The sequence below is a fragment of the Pipistrellus kuhlii genome, unplaced genomic scaffold (genome assembly GCF_014108245.1).
Source record: "Pipistrellus kuhlii isolate mPipKuh1 unplaced genomic scaffold, mPipKuh1.p scaffold_m20_p_18, whole genome shotgun sequence".
Classification (NCBI taxonomy): domain Eukaryota; kingdom Metazoa; phylum Chordata; class Mammalia; order Chiroptera; family Vespertilionidae; genus Pipistrellus; species Pipistrellus kuhlii.
The window spans coordinates 8,361,059-8,384,042 of record NW_023425493.1 but is presented as its reverse complement, the minus strand read 5'-3'; the positions used below and the strand labels follow the sequence as shown (position 1 = coordinate 8,384,042).

General features: G+C 36.8%; 3 protein-coding genes across 4 annotated transcripts in view; 1 reads left to right on the top strand and 2 right to left on the bottom strand.

Moving 5' to 3' along the window:
• LOC118721252 (testis-specific gene 10 protein) overlaps positions 1 to 13,308 on the top strand; it is a 54,619-nt gene extending 41,311 nt beyond the window's left edge. Inside the window, exon 19 of the mRNA XM_045583084.1 lies at positions 13,147 to 13,308. The gene's annotated coding sequence lies outside the window, so the exon portion shown is untranslated. The remainder of the gene's footprint in view (positions 1 to 13,146) is intronic.
• The window catches only part of LOC118721676 (membrane cofactor protein-like), a 122,198-nt gene that overhangs the window by 96,736 nt on the left and 2,478 nt on the right, over positions 1 to 22,984 (bottom strand). The window lies entirely within an intron of this gene.
• On the bottom strand, positions 1,622 to 21,695 carry LOC118721259 (membrane cofactor protein). Of its 2 annotated transcripts, none has more exons than XM_045583085.1 (9): positions 19,108 to 19,297; positions 18,651 to 18,759; positions 13,832 to 13,917; positions 13,217 to 13,414; positions 8,134 to 8,316; positions 5,405 to 5,452; positions 2,639 to 2,689; positions 2,207 to 2,242; positions 1,622 to 1,720 (listed from the first exon to the last, which is right to left on the bottom strand). In XM_045583085.1, the coding sequence occupies exons 1-9, from the start codon at positions 19,259 to 19,261 to the stop codon at positions 1,650 to 1,652; spliced, it is 936 nt and encodes a 311-aa protein (XP_045439041.1). In that variant the 5' UTR covers positions 19,262 to 19,297; the 3' UTR covers positions 1,622 to 1,649. The 2 variants fall into 2 exon arrangements, with proteins under 2 accessions (XP_045439041.1, XP_036297951.1); XM_036442058.2 differs by adding an exon at positions 21,557 to 21,695 and having other exon boundaries at positions 1,670 to 2,242; positions 19,108 to 19,293.

Below are 22,984 nucleotides of genomic sequence, written 5' to 3'. Positions count from 1 at the left end.
TCTTCCCTTTAGTGGGCTGTCTTTTCATTTTGTTGTTTTCCTTTGCTGTGCAAAATCTTTTTAGTTTGAATAGCCCCATTTGTTTATTTTTTTTATTTTGTTTCCCTCGCCTAAGATGACTATATATATGTATATAGTTACTAAGGGAAATATCTGATATTTTACTGCCTATGGTTCCTTTTATTTTTTTTATGGTTTGAATCTTAAATATGTCTTTAATCCATTTTGAGTTTTCCTATATATAGTGTGAAAGGTGGTCTAATATTTTTTTTGCATGCATCTGTCCAGTTTCCCAGCACCATTTATTGAAAAGTCTAACTTATTTGTCATAGGTTAGCTGATTATACTGATTATATAGATGTGGGTTTATTTCTGGGATCTCTGCTCATTGATTTGTGTGTCAGTTTTTTTAAGCCTTATAGTATATTTGAATATCCGGAAGCCTTATATTTGAATATCCGGTAGCATGATACATCCAACTTTGCTCTTCTTTAAGATTGCTTTGGTTCTTTGGGTTTTTTTGTTATTCCATATAAGTTTTATTTTTATTAGTTCCCTGAAAAAAATGCCATTGGTATTTTGATAGGGATTGCATTGAATCAATACATTGCTTTTGGTATTATGGACATTTTAAAAATGTTTATTCTTTCTATCCATAAGCATGGTATATGCTTCATTTACTTGCATTTTCAATTTCTCTTGAGTCTTAAAATTTGAGTACAAAACTCTTTGTTTAAACTTTAGTTTCTAGGTATTTTTTGATAAAATGGTTTATTGTTGAAGGTATTGTTGAAAGTATTATTGATGTCCTCTTTGTTGTTTTTCCCATTGACACTCTCCCTGCTTTCACCACACTACTGTGTCCATGGGCTCTAGGCACATAAATCCTTTGGTTAATCTCTTCTCACCCAATCCTGCCTTCCCACTAAGATTCAACAGTCTGTTCTATGACTTTGTTGTTAACCCTCACTTGAGGATATTTTGAGGAAGAGAGACATCCATTGGTTGCCTCCTGCACATATTGGACCAGGGCTGGGAAACCTGCAATCAAGGTACGTACCCTTCAGTCCATGGCCTGAAGCATTATCCACTGAGTCAGACTCAGTGGATAATACTTGTGGTCGGCAAATTGTAGCTCGCGAGGCACGTGTGGCTCTTCCACAAAATACTACGGCCTGGGCAAGTCTATTTTGAAGAAGTGGCATTAAAAAAATTAGCTCTCAAATTTCAATCATTGTACTGTTGACCAATGACTTTGCTGACCACTTGCTTCTATGTCTGTGGATCGATTTTGTTCTTATGTGGAATCTAAAGATTACATTTAAAATAGTTCACTGTTCTACTATGCAGCAGTGAACTATTTTAAATGTAATCTTGATCACTACTCACTTTAGAAAATAGGGTATACCTAGAGTGGAAAAAGGCTCATCATGGTCCATGATTTGCTGCAGAACCTGAACTTAACAGCTAATACCTCAAGCAATTCTGCACTGATTACTTTTGTTGCAATGATATTAAGTGCAGCTGAGAATAATTTTAGTCAAGAAATGTAATTTCGATGGCACACTAATTATAGAACATTTTAAAAACAAAAGTGACACAAAAGTATTTCAAAAGTGAGAAGGACCAATAAATTAGAAGAAACATGTTTACTTTACCCCTTTTGTTTCTTTGCGAAGACATTTGTACACACAGGTGCAAATTACTGCAAGGCCAACAACTATAAGAAACCAGAGAACAAATACAAATGGCATGTAACTCGCAAAAATAATTTCTAAGATTCAAATTCTAGCAAAAGAAATTGACCACTGAAATGTAGCCGACAGTAGAAATATAATTAAGCACATATACATTCATAGTCCATCTGGACTCTTCCCTACCTAAATGCAATTCCCTGGAATCACTTAAATAGTCCACAGTAAATCAGAAAAGTGTCCTTTTAAATTACCTGAAGAACACCTGAGATTAAAAGTCATATAACTAATTATCTTTAAAAAATAATTTATGGTTATTAAATGGACATACAGAATATAAATGAATGTACAGTCACCTGCAAAACGTGCATATCATATGAAAGGCCATTTTTTTTCTACAGTGGTTTGCTTAATTTCTAGCTATAAACATTAGAGACTAAACTACAAAGTCATTAGAAAAGAATGCAATTCACAGTAATATTTTAAGTGGTATTCAAGTTTGAGATACTTACGTATAGTAAGAATAATTAGAGCAATGACTCCTGGATCTGAGAAGAAATGAAAAGTAGATTTAAAGATATTGAACATGTATGGATCCTAGGTAGCAGTTGCATTTTACTCTTGATCTGATCATCTAAAAAGTATTCTAGTTTTAGCATGACTACTAGTACATTCAGATCATTTTGATTACAGAACACTGCTAATAGATTCCAGCTATATGATGTGTCTCGTTTTGTCTATAGTTACCACACCAGGTTATTTAGTAAAGGTTAATAGGACAATCAGAATTCACAAGATTAGAGAAAATTGCGTACATGTATCTGCACATACTATTGCTAATCATCTTTTTCCCCCTAACTTGAAATAATTGGAACATAATATATTTAACTAGGACTCTAAAGTCTTATGATAAACAATGATAAACAATTATTAATAACAAATACCTATTTCAAAAAGCTCATGAATTGGTGGTGATTCAAGAGGCTTGGGATATCCTAGAGAGAAAAAAAGGAAATAAGTTTAAAACAAGAAAAGACTAAATAAAGCTTAAAGATCTATAACTTCATTGATTTTTTTTGCATTTGTATAAAAATGCTTGTAATTTTCATATAAATTGTTATTTTTTCATTATAGAATTATAAAATATTCAAAGTTTATACTAAATTTCAGCAAACTTTTCCCTTTGCACTGACATTTCCTGTGTAGAATAGCAAGCAAATTTACCATTATTGTATTCTCAAATTTGCCTTGAATGAAATATGATTCTACCTAAGATTTTTAGAGGAGGGATTAAAATTTAGAAGTTGATTTGGAATAGAAATATTCTTTAATGTAATAAAAGCCATTTATTTTTTTAAAAACACACCCATAGTTAGCATCATAGTCAAATGGTGATAAACTGTTTTCTCCATAAGATCTAGAACAAGATAGAATGCCCACATTTGCAACTGCTACTTAACATAATATTGGAAGTTTGGACCAAAGGAACTAGTTAAAAAAATTATGTCATCTCTTTATAGATGACATGATCTTTTATGTAAAAGTCTAAAAATTACAAAACTAATTAGTTAATTTGGCAAAATTGTAGACTATAAAATCAACATGCAGAAATCAGTTGCATTTATATACACTAAAATGATTTATTGGATGTGGCACCAAAAGCATAGGCAACAAATAAATTGGGTATATCAAAATTAAAAAACTTTTGTGCATCAAAAAACACTATCAATAATGAAAAGGCAACCCACAGAATGGAAGAAAACATCTTCAAATCATATACTTGAGAAGGAATTAATTTCCAAAATACATAATGAACTCCTAAATAACAAAAATCCCAACCCAATTCAAAAATGAGCAAAGGACTTGAATGACATTTCTCTACAAAATAGATACAAATAGGGAATAAGTGCAAAATAAGATGTCTACACATCACTAATTAAGGGGGAAATGAAAACAAAATCCTCAATGAGATACTACTTCACTTATTTTACCTACCAAATATTAGGATGGCTATTACCAAAAAACAGAAAAGAATATGTATTGGCAAAGAGGTAGAGACACTAGAATCTTTGTACATTGCTGATGGGGATGTAAAATGGTGCAGCTTCTGTGGAAGCACGGTTCCATACAATGAAACAATTATAAAACCCAGCAATTCTCCTAGCCAGCCATGCCCTCAAAATTGCAAACAGGGACTCACACAGATACTTGAATGCCAATATTTAGGAAATAATACTCAGCATAGCCTGAAGGTAGAAACTACCCAAGTATCCATTAATAGATAAATGGGTAAACAAAATATGGTATATATAAACATTGCAATATTTTCAGCCACAAAAAAAGTTCAGATATATGCTACTCTGATGAACTTGAAAACATTATGCCTTATGAAATAAGTGATACAGAAAAGACAAATGTAAAATTCCACTTATGATGTTACCTCGCATGTCAAGTTCATAGAGACAGAAATTAGAAGTTACCAGGCAGGGAGGAGGGATATGAATAAAGTTTTAGTTTGGAAAGATGAAAACTTTGGGAGATAGTAGTGAAGGTTGCCCAACAATGTGAATGTATTTAATCCCACCAAATTGTACAATTAGAATGGCTGAAATGGTAAAAATAAATAAATAAAAGTCTGGAAAAAAATCAACATAACAGTAGCCTGCACACTTCTAAATAGGCGGTGTTCTGCCAGATATTAAACCATCATAGTACTACATTAAAAAACAAGCTGATGTTAGTACTGGAATAGACTGAGTTAAGGGAACAGAAAGGAGGCTAGAACACCAGTGAATTCAGTGCATAATAAAACAGTTGGAGAGAAGACAATTTATTCCATAGACGGTGATACTTAGCCACTGATTTAGGGTGGGTAGAGTGGAGAACATAATCTAATTCCACATTCCGTAATGAACTTCAGATATACCAATGATTTAAATGCAAAGAATGCAATCAGATACATGGTTCTTAAAATGCTTATGTAATTTCAAGACTTAAAGCTTTTATAAGAAAGACAACACATTAGGGAAAAGATCAATACATTCAACTGCTTATTAATATAAAACTTCTGCACATATAACAGACTATTATAGGAGAATAAATTTAAAATATGATATAAAAGTTGTCATTACAGAATGGGAATAAGTCTAAATACAATCCCAATCTGTTTGTTTATATTTTTCTAAAACTCTCAAACTATGTGATTCTATTTCTGGTTAAGAAAAAAAATGCCCAATATGTATAACATCATATAAGGATATGATGTATCCTTATACATCAGAAATGAATAAAAATATACCTAAATTACTAACCATGACAATGAACAATGAACTAGAGAAAGAGAACTAATTTTTTTGCTCTGTAGACTTTTATGTTTGAAAATATACAAAATACATTTGTATATTACTCATGTAACAAAAGATATAAACAATTTTATATAAAAACCTTAAAAAAATGAACTAGAAAAATTAAAGTTAAAAAACCTGGAAAAATATTCACTATATATTAAAAGGTCTTTGGTTTGTAATGAGCTCTCACAATCAACAACAACAACAAACAAAAATTTTAGAAACCTAACAGAAAACTGAGCAAAGGTCATAAACAAATATAAACAAAAAAGGTTCAGCCTCATTAAAGAAATGCAAATTAAAAGATAATACTTTTCATCATCACCATACAAAGTTCTTAATAGAAGTAGGATAAAGAGTTACCTGGATATTTTGAAACTGGAGGTTTGGTTGGATGAGTAGGCTTGAAACCTGGAAAAATAAATGTTGTTCCATTTATCAGTTATCAATAAAAATATGCATTTGATTTTTTAAATTCTCACCTGAGGTATTTTTTCCATTGATTTCCAGAGAGAGTGAAAGGAAATGAGTTGGGGGAGAGAAACTTGGATTGGTTGCCTCCTGCACACGCCCCTATCAGGGCTAAGGAACCTGTAACCAAGGTAGGTGCCCTTGACTGGGAATTGAACCCATGACCCTTCAATCCCAGGGCTGACCCTCTGACCAATGAGCAAAACCACCCAGGGTTGATTTTTTTTTTATTTTCCAGAAAGATTAATTATTCCTCAAAGTTATAATATGCACACTTTCCAAACTAAGGGTTTCTATTTCTGAGAATATGACCTAAATATATTTACACAGGTGCATACATAAAAAAGTTCACTATTTTATATTTTATAATGAAAACCTGAGAAGTTAACTAAAAACAAATCACAAAAATATTGTGCTCAGAGTAAACATACATTTTTAAAATATACCATCTAGGTAGTATCAAACCAAATCAAACCAAATCATTTGTATGCCTTCTTCTGTTTAATATATCTTGAACATTTTTTTCATAGCATAATCAGATCTACTTTATCACCATTATTTATATGATGATATTGGTCCTTTTTTATAGTCTTCTCTAATAAAAATTGATTTAATAATACCATGAGGAGTTATTTCTAAAAATGATCCTTGTCATTTTTCTCTTCATACACTTTTCCTCACCTCAATCCTCCTCTTTCAAATATTAACTATATGTGTTTTATAAATCCTTTATGAGTTATCATGGTCAACTCTTTCAAAAGAGCATATCAACAAACACAGTATCCCACAGTATATATACCCACTAGAACCATACAGGTAAATATGGATGGGTCAATGAATATAAACTTATATATACAATCCTATATATCAATCCACACCAAAACCATCTCTTCCCCACTCTCCAACCTCACAGCACTCAACTCAGAAACTCAAGGAGGCTAACCAGGTACCAGGTATATTATAAAAAGGTGTTCAAATTACCATGTTAACATGCGTAATTCCCCTCGATTCTTTAAAGTCTTAGGACAACAGAAAATAACCAAATTAGAAGCCAGTGATTGAGATTTGTGTTCAACACCCTCCTTAACCAACAGGAAATTAAAGCCCACGGAAATGGTGTTCCAGGAGTAAGCAGAACCAATGGAGGGCCCTGAGTGAGGTCAGCCCAGGCTAATGCTCTTCCCCCTACTGCCCCTGCCTCTTGGTTCTGCTGAAACCAAAGAGAAGCCAGAGAAAGCAGCACTGAAATCAGGAAGACAGCTCCTCCCACCACATGAAAATAACCTCAGGTCTTAGGCCGAGTGGCTGATGACAGTCCCTGCAACAAGTCCTCCATTTCAATCCAGTACCTAAGGACTTTTCCTGCCTTTAAGTTGGTTTGAAATTTAGTTTCTGTTACCAAAGAGAAATGCCCAGTAAAGAGAAAAAGAATTGCATGAGGTAGGATAAACACCAGTCTTAAAGACAGCAGAAATTTCCCAGTTCAAACTGTATTGTATAAAAAGAACTTGCAGTCTAAGAAACACACATAGTCCTGGACCAGGAAGTTACTTTTAAATGTGGCAAATGAATTAAAATAGCAAAGTTAGCCCAGCTGCAGTGGCTCAGTGGTTGAGTGTCGACCTATGAACCAGGAGGTCACGGTTTGATTCCCATTCAGGGCACATACAGGGGTTACGGGCTCAATCCCCAGTGTGGAGCATGCAGGAGGCAGCTGATCAGTGATTCTCTCTTATTACTGATGTTTCTATATCTCTCCCTCTCCCTTCCTCTCTGAAATCAATAAATATATATATTAAACAAATAAAATAGCAAAAATGGTGACACAAAAAGCATTCATGTTAGAAAACAAACGCCACATCTTCCTCTTCACTAATACCAATTAAGTCATATATGAGCTGCTTTTACGAGGCTACCAAATGCCAGGAATTAATACTAAATGTTTTAAGTGCAACCAGTTTTGAAGCTGTATTTTCACCCATTTAGGGAGGCAATAAGTCCTTTTACATGTAAGCAAATACACTTGACGTTTACATAACTTGCCCAAGTATCGATATATATACCCATTTATATATGTGGACTATGGAATATAATTTTAGAATCAGTGAAAATAACAATCAAAATGGCTATAAATATGTTCTTCTTACTAAAAGTGATGAGTGTTAACATGAATTCAAACGATTTTTGTAAAAATATAAGGAGGATATTACTAAATATGGCTTAAAATAGGTTTTGATATCGAAAAATATAACAATGTAGAATCAATCAATTGAAAATAATCACTTCATTTACATAAATTCCATTCTTATTTAGGTAAAAATTCCCATGATTCATTCAATTTATCCTGGGGAAAAAAAATGGTTGCTAAACATTTTTATACATAAAAATACAAACAAGGTACATGTGTATAACTAAATGATATACATAATGTGCTAAGAACCCTATGAACACATACAAAATCACAACAGCAAAAGTCTATATGAACTTTATGTCATACATCTGTCATGGATATGAATATGAGATAATTACTAAAACTGCTTATTTTCAATGACTGTGTATCACTGATATTTAACATCAAAGAAATGAAACCTTAAAAAAGAAAGAAAATATATAATGTGTACCTTTAATACATGTGGGCATCTCAGGCTCCCAAGTACTGTTTCCACCACAGAACACCGGGTTGCTGCCATTAAGGTAGAAACCCTTCAGGCATTGAAATGCAACCTCATCTTTGTAGAAAAATTTTTCTTTCATTTCCGACAATGGTTTTCCATATTTGAGCACTGGCGGTTCACACAGTACCACTAAGGAGTAGAGAAATTTCAGAATTAATAGAAAGTTGCTTTAACCCAGTGTCAGAAAAGATAGTGCAAAGTAGAAATTCCTGCAAAGTAGAAATTTCCAGTGGGAAGAGAAGGAATGAAAGACAAGACACTACTTTTTAAAACAAAGACTTTTTTTTTTATGTGCCCTGGCCAATGTGGCTAAGTTGGTTGAACATCATCCTATACTCCGAAAGGTCGCTGGCATGATTCTGGTCAGGACACATACCCAGGCTGTGGATTCTATTCCAGGTCAGAGTATGAACCAGAGGCAGCTGATCAATGTTTCTTTCTGTCTCTCTCTTCCCGCCCCCTCTAAAATCAATAACAAATATTTTAAAAATCTAACTTTTTCCACCTAGAACAAACAGTCAGTAGAGATATATTTTTTATCTCATACATTTTTTTCTACTGCAAATTTTGAGAAAATTTACCAGGTACAAATTCTGGATAAGTTCAAATGCCACATCTGGTACTTGTTAGCTTTAACTAAAGATTAAAAAAAAAAAAAAAAAAAAAAAAAAAACCTTCATGCTAACACTGATTATGATACCTGTCTATTTTATATATATATTTTATTGATTTTTTTACAGAGAGGAAGGGAGAGAGAGATATAGTTAGAAACATCGATGAGAGAGAAACATCGATCAGCTGCCTCCTACACACCCCTCACCGGGGATGTGTTCGCAACCAAGATACATGCCCTTGACCAGAATTGAACTTGGGACCTTTCAGTCCCCAGGCTGACGCTCTATCCACTGAGCCAAACTGGTTTCGGCGATACCTGTCTACTTAAAAAGGTCGGAAAGACTCGTGAAAAGAAAATAGTTGAGCTGAAATTTAAAAGCTGAAAAGGAGGTAGCCATGCAAAGATATGCAAAGGAAAAGTTCTCAGATGGCAACAACACATATGAACTGGGCTGTTCATGAAATAGAAAGGCCAATGGAATTAGGACCATGTTTTCCAACCATTTTAGACTGAAACCTAGAGATAAAAAAAAACCAAAAACTAATTTTAGGTTGTAGACCACATGTGTCAAACACAAGGCCCGCGGGCCAAATCCGTCCCGCCAGGCCTTGCAATGTGGCCCGAACCGCGCTGTCATCACTGCACTCCGCTGCGTTTCCATCACAATGACAGTTTATGACTGTTCAGTAAACCATTCTGCCCGCGATTTAGGCTGGATTTTAGATTTTGGCCCCTTCTCTGATTGAGTTCGACACCCCTATTGTAGACTGTTACATAAACACACAGGGCTGAAATAAAGTTGAAAGTTAAAATAGACTTGTTTGATGTCAGACATTTAAAAAAGGTAGTGGCATCTCTTAGTGGTTTTTTAATTACATTTTTGTAATTACTAATGATATTGAATAAAATTTCACTTTTTTCTCATTTGTATTTCATGTTTGATGGAATAGGTATATTCAAATATCTGCCTATTTTAAAAATTAGTATTGTTCTCATATTGAGATTTGAGAGTTATTTATATATTGTAGACAAAAGCTCATTATCAGATGTGTGCTTTGCAGATATTTTTTATTTATTGCTTTGTTTTCATTCTCTTTGACTTTTGCAGACCAGAGATTTTGAGTTTGGAACACCCAATTTGTTAAAATTCTGACAAGAATGATGCTTTATGGGCTGTATTTAAGAAATTTTTGTCTAGGTCCCAAATAACTCCTAAGTTTTCTTGTAAAAGTCTTACCGTTTCAGGTTTTATGTGTAAATCTATCAATATGACGCTTATTGAGTAAATATTTGAGAATAGTGCTTACATAGATTTTGGTTCTTTTTTTTCTCCCTTATAGAAGCCAAACTGTGCCTGTGTCATTTTTGAAAAGAGAATCATTTTATTACCACTGATTTGTTTGCATATCTGCGATTAAACTCAACTGGACATATTTGCAAGAGTCTAATTCTGGACTCACTATTCTGTTCCATTGTCCTATATGGCTATATATCTTATAGTCTACATTAGGGGTGTCGAACTCAATCAGAGAAGGGGCCAAAATCTAAAATCCAGCCTAAATCGCGGGCAGAATGGTTTACTGAACAGTCATAAACTGTCATTGTGATGGAAATGCAGCGGAGTGCAGTGATGACAGCGCGGTGCGGGCCACATTGCAAGGCCTGGCGGGACGGATTTGGCCCGCGGGCCTTGTGTTTGACACATGTGGTCTACATAGACTCTTGCTATCAGGTAGAGTGCATCCTTCAATTATGTTCAAAATGGTTTTGACTATTCTAGTTCTTTTGTCATTCCATATAAATTTTAGAATCAGTTTATCAATTTACAAAAAGTTTGCTTGGCTTTTTATCAGGATTGTGCTGAATTTATACATCAAAGCCAGAGAATTAATGTCTTTACTATGCTGAGTCTTTCAATCAATGACCAACGTTATGTCCCTGCATATATTAAGGTTTTTCTTAATTTTCTTTATTAGTGCTTAGAAGTTTTTAGCATTCAAATCTTTTCACATATATTGATAGGTTTATGTGCAAGTATTTTGGAGGTGTTTTAAACAGCAATTTTAAAATTTCAATTTCTACTGGCTGTTAGAATTATATAGACATGTAATTGATTTCTGCAGCTTGATCTTTTATTTTGAAACTTAGCTAAAACTAATGTCTTTGGAAATGTCAACACACTTTTATTGCTTCCTTTCATACATATAGCCTATTTGTTGCCTTGTTGTAGGACCTCCAGTACAATACTGAATAGAGTAGTGAGAGTGAATATACTTCCCTTGTTCCCACCTTGGGAGGAAATAAATTAATTTTACCATTAAAATTAATGTAAGCTCTAAGATTTCTACAAATGCCTTTTATCCAGTTTTGATTCCTAGTTTGCTCAGAAGTCTTATCCTGAAAAGATGATGAGTTCTGTTTTGGGGGCATCTAATAAGATGATCATGTTATTTTCTTCTTTGCAGTCTCTTGATATTATAAATTGCACTGATTAATTTTTTAATTTGGACCAACCTTGTATTTATGGGATAAATCTTAATAGATTATCATGCATTTTTAGTATTATATATGATAGGATTTGATTTGTTAACATTTTGTTTAGAAGTTTTGGTTCGATACTTATTAAGGATATTGTTTATAATTTTCTTGCAGTGTCTTTGTCTGGTTTTGCTATCACACTAATGTTGTCCTTATGAAATAAGTTGAGAAGTATTCCCTTCTCATATTTCTTGAAGAGTTTGTGTAGAGGCGCTATTGTCTATTCCTAAAATGTTTGGTAGAATTCCCCAGGTAGGCCATCTGGGTCTGCAGTTCTCCTTGAGGGAAAGTTTTAACTCTCTTTCTTTAATAAATATGGGACTATACGGGTTCCCTACATCTTTCAGTAGTTTTGGTATTTCGTGTCTTAAAAACAGTTTTGTGTTTTTTTTTTTAAGTTATAGGACCACCTTGTTGGGCTACTATCATTTTATTAACAAGAAAACTGAGCCTTAGAGAAATAAACCTAGCCAACTAAGTGGCAGAGCAGGATTTAGAAGTGACAAGTCCTTTTTTTAAAAAAAGAAAAAAAGAAAAAAAAAAAGATGGTCCCGTGTTTAAAAGCATTTTACTGAAAATTTTGGGTGAAGATTCAAGGTCCATCTTATCGCGCTCAGTATTTTCTTTGCACCCACCGCTTCACTCACTCTTCTCCCCTTTGGCAACCATTACGTTTTCTGTATCTGTGTATCTGTTACTGTTTGTTAATTTGTTTTGTTGTTTTAGATTCCACATATAAGTAAAATCCTATAGTTGTCTTTTCTTTTTTATTTCACTTATATAAATAATACCCTTTATGTCCACCTATGTTGTCTCCAGTGGTAAGATTTCATTCCTGTTTATTGTTAATACTCCATTGTATGTGTATATGTGTTTGTGTGTGTGTGTGTGTGTGTGTGTATATCACATTTTCTTTATTCATTAATCTATCAGTGGACATCAGTAATTTGTGTCTTTCCAGGAATTTGTCCATTTCATTTAAGATGCCAAATTTATAGGCAGCATGTTTTCTGTAATATTTACTTATTATACATTATTCTTTACATTTACAGGATATTCGGTGTTGTCTTATTCTTTTTAAAAAAACATGTTTTTATTGACTTTTAGAAAAGAGAAGAAGGGTAAGGGATAAAGAAATAGAAAAATTGATGATTGATTGGCTGCCTCCTGCACGCCCTCTACTGGGGTTTGAGCTAGCAACCAAAGCATGTGCCCTGACTGAGAATCAAACTAGTGACTTCTTTGATTCCTGGGTTAATGTTCAACCACTGAGCCACACCAGCTGGGCTCATTCTTGATATTGATAATAACTAAATATCATCCTTTTATTTGTCATTCTAGCTGTAGGTATATCTATTTTATCAATCTTCTCCAAGAAGCAGGTGTTAGTTTCATTGAATTTTCTGTACTTTATCTTTTCAAATTCATTTATTTTTAGCTTTATTATTCTGTTACCTCATTTTGAATTTACTCCCTATGCCTTAAAACACTGTTTTTTTAAAAATGTGTGTACAGAGTTTATTATTGTTTTCAGTAAGAGAGTCGGGTCTTTTACAGTTTACTCCACCAGTACTTATTGTGAAATAACTCAGACATTTTAATATAAAAAGGGTTTTCTTATTTTTAAGCCAATGCATGTTAAGTTTTTGGTCCTTCCAAAACAGTAGTTCACATTGTATAAACTGAAGTACCAAGAACATGTTGGAGGTGGGGACTCATACAACTAGAATTATTTTTGTTTCAATTTTTGATAAATTAAAAGTCAATTTAACAGGAGGCACATATGACTCTTTGTTTACTTATAGGTAAGACTATCTACAAAGTGTTTGCTCTGTATTTACAAATGAAGAAGAAAATGAATGGAAGTATCATTACCTTTACATTGAGGAGGGTCACTACTCCATTCCTCAGGCCCAGAACAAGTAAGCTTTTTCTCTCCAACAAGTGAAAACTCCTGAGATCCATTTGAAGGGTCACAAGTAAAACTCACTACTTCATTAAATTCAAATTCAGTCCTCCAGTTATTTGTGCGTTTTCCATTAACTATATCTGCAGGTGCTTTACACAAAATCTCTATAAAAGAGAGAGAGAGAGAGAGAGAGAGAGAGAGAGGGAGGGAGGAAATGAGAGGAAAATTAAACATTAAGACAATATTTAGTAAAACAAATTCAATAAATTCATTACCATATGATTTCTATAGTCTAATGGTGAATCTAATACTTATTTAGAATGTTTCTGTGAGAAAATGTTTTTACCCCAAAGTCGAACCATGTAGAAATGAACTTTCAAAAGAAAACTGATTTTTTTTTAAATGGTTATTTATCAGAGTGATTACATTGTAAGGCACATAAACAATGAATCACTATGTTGAAACTAATATACTATTGTATGTCAATTATAATTTACTTTAAAAAAATCAGTGTAAGTGGATCCCAGGCCAAAAAATATTGAGAATTGCTAGTCTAAATTCTAAAGTGAAAATTTACTTACTTTCACATGTTGGGATATCACTGCCCCAATACACTGTGTCTCCAGAAAGTTCACAAGTTATAACTGCTTCACCTTTTAAGTAATAACTAAATGAAGGGGGAAAAAAGGTTACTGTTTTATTTACCAGCTAACAAGATGTACATAATACAGAGGAACATTTCATGTAGTTGTTTTCTGCACTATAGTAAGTTGAGGGGGAATTTTCTTAAATGGCATACTATCGTGAAAGTTCTAAACTTCAAATCTGAAGTTAAATTAAACAGTTTTTGCATTTGCACACACACTGGCCAAGAGTAAAGATACCTAAGTAAACCTGTCATGCCTAGCAGGCTGGCCTCTTGGCTCTCCCGGGCATAACACACTGATTTCCATGGCTTTGCTCCTTCCATTCTGCTCAGTCACACAACAACTCAGTCCAGAGGTAAGGCCCTAGAGCTTGGAGTCCCAGCTCTAGAACTGACTTGTTATTTGACCTTGGGCAAGTCCCTTCATGTGTCCCTTTTTCCCATTCCTCATTTATGAAGAGGAGGTAATAGTACATATATCATGGGTTTGTTTTGAGTAGTAGATGAGTTAATATCTGGCACATAGTGAGTGCTAGGTAAGTTTTAGCTCTTATTAATACAGGCATATCTCAGATAGCATGGGTTTGGTTCTGGACCACCACGATCAAGTGAATATCCCAAAAACTCGAATCATACAAAACTTTTGGGTGACCAGTGCCTAGGAAGTTATATTTATACTATAACGTAGTATATTGTGTCCAATAGCATTATGTCTAAAGACAGAATGTTTATAGTTTAATTTTAAAATGCTTTATGCTTAATAATAATAATAAAAAAAACCAATCATCACTGAGCCTTCAGCCAAGTTGTGACTCTTTTGCCAGTGGAGTGTTATGCCCGGATGCTGATAAAAATGCAATAAAGCAAAGCACAATAAAACAGGCATGCATGTATTCTTTAAATCAGAATGTGTTTCTTGGAATAGCTCAGACATACTACTTGATGAAATCTCTGATTATTTAAATTCACAGTACTCTCCTCCTTCTGGATTCTCATTGCAATAATCAAGAACAACTATTTGGTTCTTCTCCTTTACTCTTTTGCCATCACATTTCTCTGTATATATTGCATTTCTCAATAAAGATACAATTTCTGTGAGAAAAAAAATCTGTGTCTTAAATGGTGGAAACACCTCAAAATGCTTTAGCAGTCGTTCCGTATATAACTATTAAATGGATGTTCCATTATTTTCACTTGATCAAGTTAAAAAAAAATAGTGAAACAGTTTGTACATAGTTTCAGAAGGTTCACTTATTTTCTCCATATTTTAGTATTTTAAGAGAGAATTCTGAGAAGATGGAAGAGTAGGACTTTGTCACTCCAACTAGACAACCATTTCAAAGGCAGAATCTGCTTGATTTAACTATTTTTGAACTCTGTGGTCTACTGATGGCTTGAAACTTCCAAGGAAAGACCCCAACAAGTAAACATAATTTCAGCTCTTAGGAAAATAGCAGCTATACACCTCCCACCATCCACAAAGTGGCAGGCAGCTGTGTGTGTATCCTACAAGCAGCCTGCAATAGCCAGGTGGGCAAAACGGCCCTGCCTACACATATGAGAACATTGTGTTCTGGTTACTGCCTCGATCACAGAGAAGTGGACAGAGATGGGAGGCTCCTTCCTCCCCAGCTGAAACGACTTTCAGGGATTTAAAGATCCTGCGCCCTTTTCTCTCCACTATACATTTTTCTTTCCTCCCTCAGGAGGTAGACACTAAAAACCAGGCTCTTCAAAAAGAAAGCATATATTTAGAAAATTAGAAATTGAGTGCTTGTGCTCAGGGAAAGGCTCAGAAACAATCTGAGAAGACCTTCAGTTTATATCTCGGACTGATCTCAACTCAGACACACCAAACTACAATAAAAGTACCCAAAAACAATACCAAAAAATAGCAAGGTCTAAGGAAGGTAAAGAAGCTGATTTCTACAGTTACCACATTATTAGATTCAATTATGCAGTATTCCTAAAAAATAAAATAAATCACAAGGTACACCAAGAAAGAGGCATGTATGATCCATTATAAAAAAAATCAACAAACTGTCCCTGATAAAGGTATGATTGCAGATTTACTAAACAAAGACTTCAGAATAACTCTTAAGATGCTCAAAGAACTAAATGGGGAAAAAATGAAGAAAAGTTAAGAAAATGATGTGTGAACAAACTGAAATATCATTAAACAGATTAATAATAAATAAAAAAAAAAACAGAAAAAAACAACAAAAATTCTGGAGTTCAAAAGTACAATATACCTTGAAAAACCTCATTAGAGTTTTTTAAATGTAGATTTGAGCCAGCCAAAGAATGAATCAGTGAACATGAAGTTAGGACAACAAAATTATTGTCTAAAGGAAAGACAAAAAGTGAAAAGTGAACAGAGCTTAAGAAACCATCAAGTGGACCAACATGCACATTGTGATAATCCCAACATGAGAAGACAGAAATGGGCAAATAGAATATATGAAGGCTCACAACTCCCCAAATTTGATAATAGACAGGAATATAAACACCCCAGATCTCAATAACCATCAGGTAAAATGATTTCAAATGACCTACACTAAAACACAATACAGTAGACTCTCTAGATCTGTAGGTTTTGCATCTGTAGATTTAACCAAACACGAATTGAAAATATTCTTAAAAAAGAAAAGTACAGCTTTATTTTTCTTGTCATCATTCCATAAACAATAAAATGTAACAACTATTTATACAGCCTTTATATTGTATTTGGTATTATAAGTAGTCTAGAGGTGATTTAAAATATACAGAAGGATGTCTATAATTAAGTGCAAATTCTATGTCTCTTTATACCAGAGACTTGGATTACTATCAGCAGGGAGGTGTGCTAGACATAATCCCCCAATGAAACATAAGGACTTCTGTAATCAAACACTCAAAAACCAAAAACAGAGTATCTTGAACCAGGAAGAGTATCTTGAACCAGAATAAATCATGACATACAAGGGATCCTTAATAATGTAATCAGCAGATTAGAAAATTTGGAACCCAGAAAACAGTAGGTAGATATACTAAAACTGCTAAAAGGAAAAAACAACTCTAAGCCGAAAATACTTTATCCAGCCAAACTGTCCTCAAAGTGAAGGGGGAATTAAGACAGTCCCATGTAAACAAAAGCCGAGGGAGCCTGTGGCCACTAGAACTTCCCTATAAGAAAATTTCAAAGGAGTCCTCTAAGGTCAAATAAAAAGGCACTAGAAAGTAACTTTGGCCCATATGGGAAATAAACTTCTCACTAAAGGTAAATACATGGGTAATTACAAAAGCTTGTATTGTTTTAAAAATAGTTTAGTAAAAAAAAAAAAGAAAAAAGTTTGTAATCATAATTTTGTTCTCTTCACACAATTTAAGAGATAATACATTTAAAGATAAAATATTATTGTAAGAACTAGTGGTACTGTAACTTTTTAAAAATATATTATTTTTTAATTGATTTCAGAGAGGAAGGGGTAAGGAGAAAGGGATAGTTACATCAATGATGAGAGAGAATGGAGCCTGCAACCCAGGCATATGCCCTGACTGGGAACTAACCCTAACCTGTGACCTGGTTCAACCACTGAGCCACACAGCTGGGCTGCAACTTTGTGTTTTTATTTAACTCCAAATCTTGTTTTGTATATAAATTAAGAGATAATACATTTAAAAGAACATATAAAGATGCAGTTTTGAGACAGTAACAACCAAATGGGGTGACTAGGAAGCTATAAAGGAGTTGGGTTTTTGTGTATTAAACTGGTATAAATTCCAACTTAGATTGATATAACTTTAGGGTTTTAAATGTAATCCCCATGGTAACCACATACAAAAATAGCAAAAGAATAGACTAAAAAAGAAATGAGGAATACATGTAAACATTTCATTACAGAAAAACAACTAACTTAGAAGACAGACAATAATGGAGGGAATAAAGCAAAAAGGCTGCCAGGCATATAGAAAGCATATACCACAAAGCAGAAGCCCCTCCTTGTCACTGGTTTACACTTAAATGGCAAATGCTCTAATCAAAAGAAAGAGTTGGCAGAATGAACACACAGTCCTACTCTGTTGTCTACAAGACACTCATTTGAGATCCAAAGACAAAATCACTTGATAGATGTAAAAAGATATTCCATGCAAACCATATCCTCCCAAAAAAGCAGGAGTGGCTGTACTATATCAGGTCAAACAGACTCAAAATCAAAGAAGTTGACAAGAGACAAAGGACCTTAAATGCTATTAATAAAAGGTACCTAAACCAAGCAGATAAAATGGTTATAAACATTGACACCTAATGACAGATCATCAAACTACAGGAAGCAACAGAATTGGAGAAATGCCCATTTCTACATAACAGCCATTTCTACCACAATCGTTATAGACTTCAATACCTCAATCACAATAAAGTCTAGATCCATCAGATAGAAAATACATAATTAGAGGACTTCAACCATACACTATTCCTGGGGGCCCTCCTTCCACCCTGAGCCTTGGTTTTTTTTTTAATCGGGTGCATACTGTTGTCAAAGATGAAGTCACCATGATTACCACATCTGTGATGCTTACACTAAGCTTATTGTTACCTATGACAAGGGTAATGTAACTTGGCTTTCCTCTATGTTTTTTTCTATTAAGTACATATGTTTTCAGTCTCCATAAGAAAGCAGGTGAAATCAACTTTTTGGGAATGTTTAAGAAGAGAAGAAAAACAAACTTGAATCATTAACATTTACCTCATTTTCTCTTAAGGAGCAACTTACCCATAGTTGCAATAAAAGTAAGCGTTTTTACCAAATTGAAAGCCCGTATTTGGTTCAAATTGTTCATATACTTCACCATTAGGAACCTTAGGAACTGGACATTGTTTTCCTAAAAGAAAATTTGCAAATTCATTTTTTTCCCCATACAAATTTCAAAACAGATTTAATAAAAAAATAATTCCACACCACTCTTGTCAATTCATGCCATAGCATTTTCTTAAGTTCACTATGATAAGGGAAAACACGAAATTCACATTTATCCACTCAATGGCCTACAAAAAACTTCCCGGGAGATTTGTCGAAGCTCAAACATCTGTCTTGCTCTCTAAAACCTTGTTTCCCATGGGAAAATCATGATCGCCATAGTGGAAAACGAATCCAAGTATGTGTTCAGAAGAAAAACACCACCACCACCAGAGCAAGCACACCTGCATACAAAAAGAGTCTGTTTACTTACTGTAACAAGCTTCGTCAATGGGGTGCCACGTGTTATTTTTCTCACAATAGGTGCTGAGGCCATAAAAATAAGAATAATAATATGCTGGATTACATTCAAAATAAATCTTCTCCCCAGGTGCATAAGAAGGTTTAAGCGTACCCTTTAACTTCATAGATTGAAACACTGGTGGTTTACCACAGTCACCTAAAAGTGAGGAAACGGGAGCATAAAAATGAAATACGTAACCTCTTTGACATCCAGGGAGGATGGAACAAATGGAAAGGTCCTTGGCAGGACTGTAAAGAATTGTGCCCTGCTTTCCCCCAACTGCCTTCGGAGTGGGCCATCGGCTCTCAGTCGCATTCTATTCGCTTTTGGTGTGTTGAGGAAAGAGCCGCATTTCTATCCAACAGTAAATTTAGGAGACCAATATCAGGGCTATAGGTATGCATCATTGCCCATTTCTTTGGAAATTCATTTCAAAACTCAGTTCTCAGAAGTCCTTTTTCTCCCTCTGCCTTTTTATTTCAGTAATTTTTTTTTTTCCTTACCTGTGGGCTTGAAAGTCTAAAAAAAAGAAATGTGTTAGAACTATTATGCAAAATAATGTGATGGAGACACATCAAGTAAAGTCCTAAAGGGCTAACTAAAAGCATGCAGCCGTCTTTCCTATGTGAGGAAGGATCTTAACGAAGGAGATGTCCCTATTCTGATCCCTGAGGAGCCTTCCTCCTCTCTCACACTTCAGATGGCGAGATCAGTCAAGAGTATTCCAAACAAGTCAAATTTTACTCCTATCATATTCTAAAAATCTGAAAATATTCCAGACATTCCACTTCTACCACGCCCTAACGTGGACCTCCTGACAGACTGCTCACCTGGGTGTCTGAATGCTCCTCAAACTGTCCAAGACAAGACAAAACAGGCCTGGCTGCTGGTCATTAGCGGCATTGTTTAAAAGAGGATTCCCAGAGAGGTTGTTCCACCAACATCTACTGAATACCCAGAGCGGGACATCCCCGTTTACAATAGGAACACAAAGAGCTAGAAAGTCTGTATGTTCTGTCCTCAAGACAAATGCATAAGATCATTCTAGAATTTCCTGGAGCCAGCAAGAAAGCAAGCACACAATGGCGTGATTGCTTTAGGCAAGCAACCTTTGTTTCATGCAATCCCAGTAGCGGAAAGCATATCAAGAGGATTCCCAATATGTCTTTTTTTACACAACAAAAGTGCTTTTCATGTATAGATCACATAACTCTTCGGATTCAGTGAAGGGTCTCACACAGGGTGTGGCCTTCGTGCTTAGTTGATGAGCCGCAAACGGGAAAACAATATCACCATCGCTTATGGTTCATTTCTTACGATTCTCATTTCTCCCCAGGTGTAGCTACCTACGTTTTTTTAGATTGCTTCCGAATCTTCCCTAGATGGGGAGGAGGAAGGGGGGGGGGAGGACCACAGGGGAGGGAGCAACATATCCATATGATTTGGGGCAACAATGAGCCTGTAACCTTTATGTACGAAAAGCACTGCGCGCCGAAACCGGTTTGGCTCAATGGATAGAGCGCCGGCCTGCGGACTGAAAGATCCCAGGTTCAAGTACGGTCAAGGGCATGTACCTTGGTTGTGGGCACATCCCCAGTAGGGGGTGTGCAGGAGGCAGCTGATCGATGATTCTCTCTCATCGATGTTTCTAACTCTCCCTCTCTCTTCCTTTTTGTAAAAAACATCAATAAATTAAAACAAAACAAAAAAAACAAAACACTGCGCGCCCAGCACAGCCCCCCCCCCCCCCCCAAGCCAACAGTGAGCATGCCCGCCCAGCTTTCCACTGAGCGCACACCAGGTCACCCCCAGCCAAGGCCACCCCCCCCCCCCGCCCCCAGCGCAGCGGGCACCCACCCTCCCCTCACCCAGGCATCCTCAGCGCAAACACCCCGCACGGGCCCAGCTCGGGCCCCAGCAACATCCCCACGCACAGGGCACTGGAGAGCAAGCCCTTCCCATTCATTCCGCTCAGGTGCGGGCTCCGCATCCCGAGCCGCTCGGCCCACAAGCACCTGCACCTGCAGGCTTCTGCAGGAGAGATCCCTCCGCCCCCAGCAAACACCCACAGCGCCCCAGCGTCCGGAAACCTCCGTGCCCACCACCACCAGGCAGCCTTCCTCCCTAAAACCCCCATCCCCGCCGCTGCAGGAACCCACCCGCCCCGGACCCGCCGCGGCACGACCCCAGGCTCTGTCTGTGGCTGAGCCTTCCACCCCAGCCCCGCCCCGCCCGGCTCCGCACCTGCGCCTCCAGCCAGACCCTGACCCGCTGAGAGCCTCTCCTTCCAGCCCGTTTCCCCGTCTCCCCCGCTCCCCGAACCCAAACCCTCAGACCCACGCCCGCCTCGGGCCCCCCTCCGCCCGCCCCCCAGCCCGCTCCCGTCCCTCTCCGGGGCGCACCCTCCCCGGGCTCCTACCCAAGGACGCGGGGAACTGCAGCACCAGGGTCACCACAGCGATGCCCACGAAGCGCCACGAAGAAAGGGGACTCTCGGGGGGGCGGGCAGGTGCCCTGCGCGGCTCGCAAGACCGGGTCATTTTCCGGGAGGTCAGCGGGAACCCTCGGGGGGCAGCGGGCATCTACCTCTCTGGAGGCGGCCGCCACACGCAACAATCGCCCGACTCGCCGTGTGCGCCGCCGGGGTGGGCGTGCCCTGCCTGCTGCGGGGCGGGGCCGGGCCATGCTGATGAGGGAGGCGGGGCCAGGCTGATGAGGGAGGCGGGGCCAAGCTGATGAGGGAGGCGGGATCACCGCCACCGATGTTGGCAGCTAGCACCCTCCTAGGGGAGGGAATGAGGTTCATCCCCAGCTTGGTTTAAACCAGTGTTTCCCAAACTTCTCTCAGGATGAGTATCACCTGGTGGAGATGTTAAAAATACAGATTCCCGAATCCCAACTGAGAAGTGCTAAACTAGAATTTTTGGGAACATACGGGAAAAATTGTATAGTATAAAATTTACCTATATGTTCCCAAAAATTCTAGTTTAGCACTTCTCAGTTGGGATTCGGGAATCTGTATTTTAACATCTCCACCAGGTGATTCTCATCATGAGAGAAGTTTGGGAAACACTGGCCTAACCGACCAAGGTATGTTGGTAGCTCTGGAAAGAAAAAAGAATAAAGAGCATCGACCTGAACATAGAAACCCAGAGCCTAGACAGTGGGCAGCGTGGCGGCCAGCACCTCTTAGGGCTCCCCTTCTGTCCTGGGGCCTCCAGACGGCCAGAAGCGCAGGGCCCTTGCTCCAATGTTGCACCAATGAGGCTTTCTTAGGGACAACACTTGAGGTGTCTGTGGTTGGATGTCTGCTAGTGAGTCTCATCGAAGCCTGCGAGATTTCAAAATCACCAACAGGATGATTTCATTGTGTACTAACTATCCTTCACTCACCTAAGCAAAAGAAGTGTGTGTCTGTCATTTTATTTTTTATCCAATCCCAGAGGTTTCCCCACTTTGCTTCCTCCAGCCTTCCTAATCGATTACCAATGGGTTTCATGGAACCCACGTAAGCCTCCCCTTTGGAGGATAATGTATGAAACATGGTGCAAACGGTCCTTCTCCAGCTGAGATTTGGCTTCCCAGCAATTGTGGACAGCTTGGCTCAAATAAGCTCTCAAAGATTCTTCACGGGGTTGAATGTTTCTCACGTTAACACCGCAATGAACGAAGAGTTGACAAGATTGTGGATATTTTATTTTCTTTGTGCTTTTTAGTTTTCTATATAATCAAATAAAGAAAAAAATTTAAACCCAACGTATACATCAACGTCTGTTTTGCTAATAAAATGTTGAGGATAGAACCTGAGTTGCATTGGGTTCAGGAATGAGAGAATGCTGAGCAAACG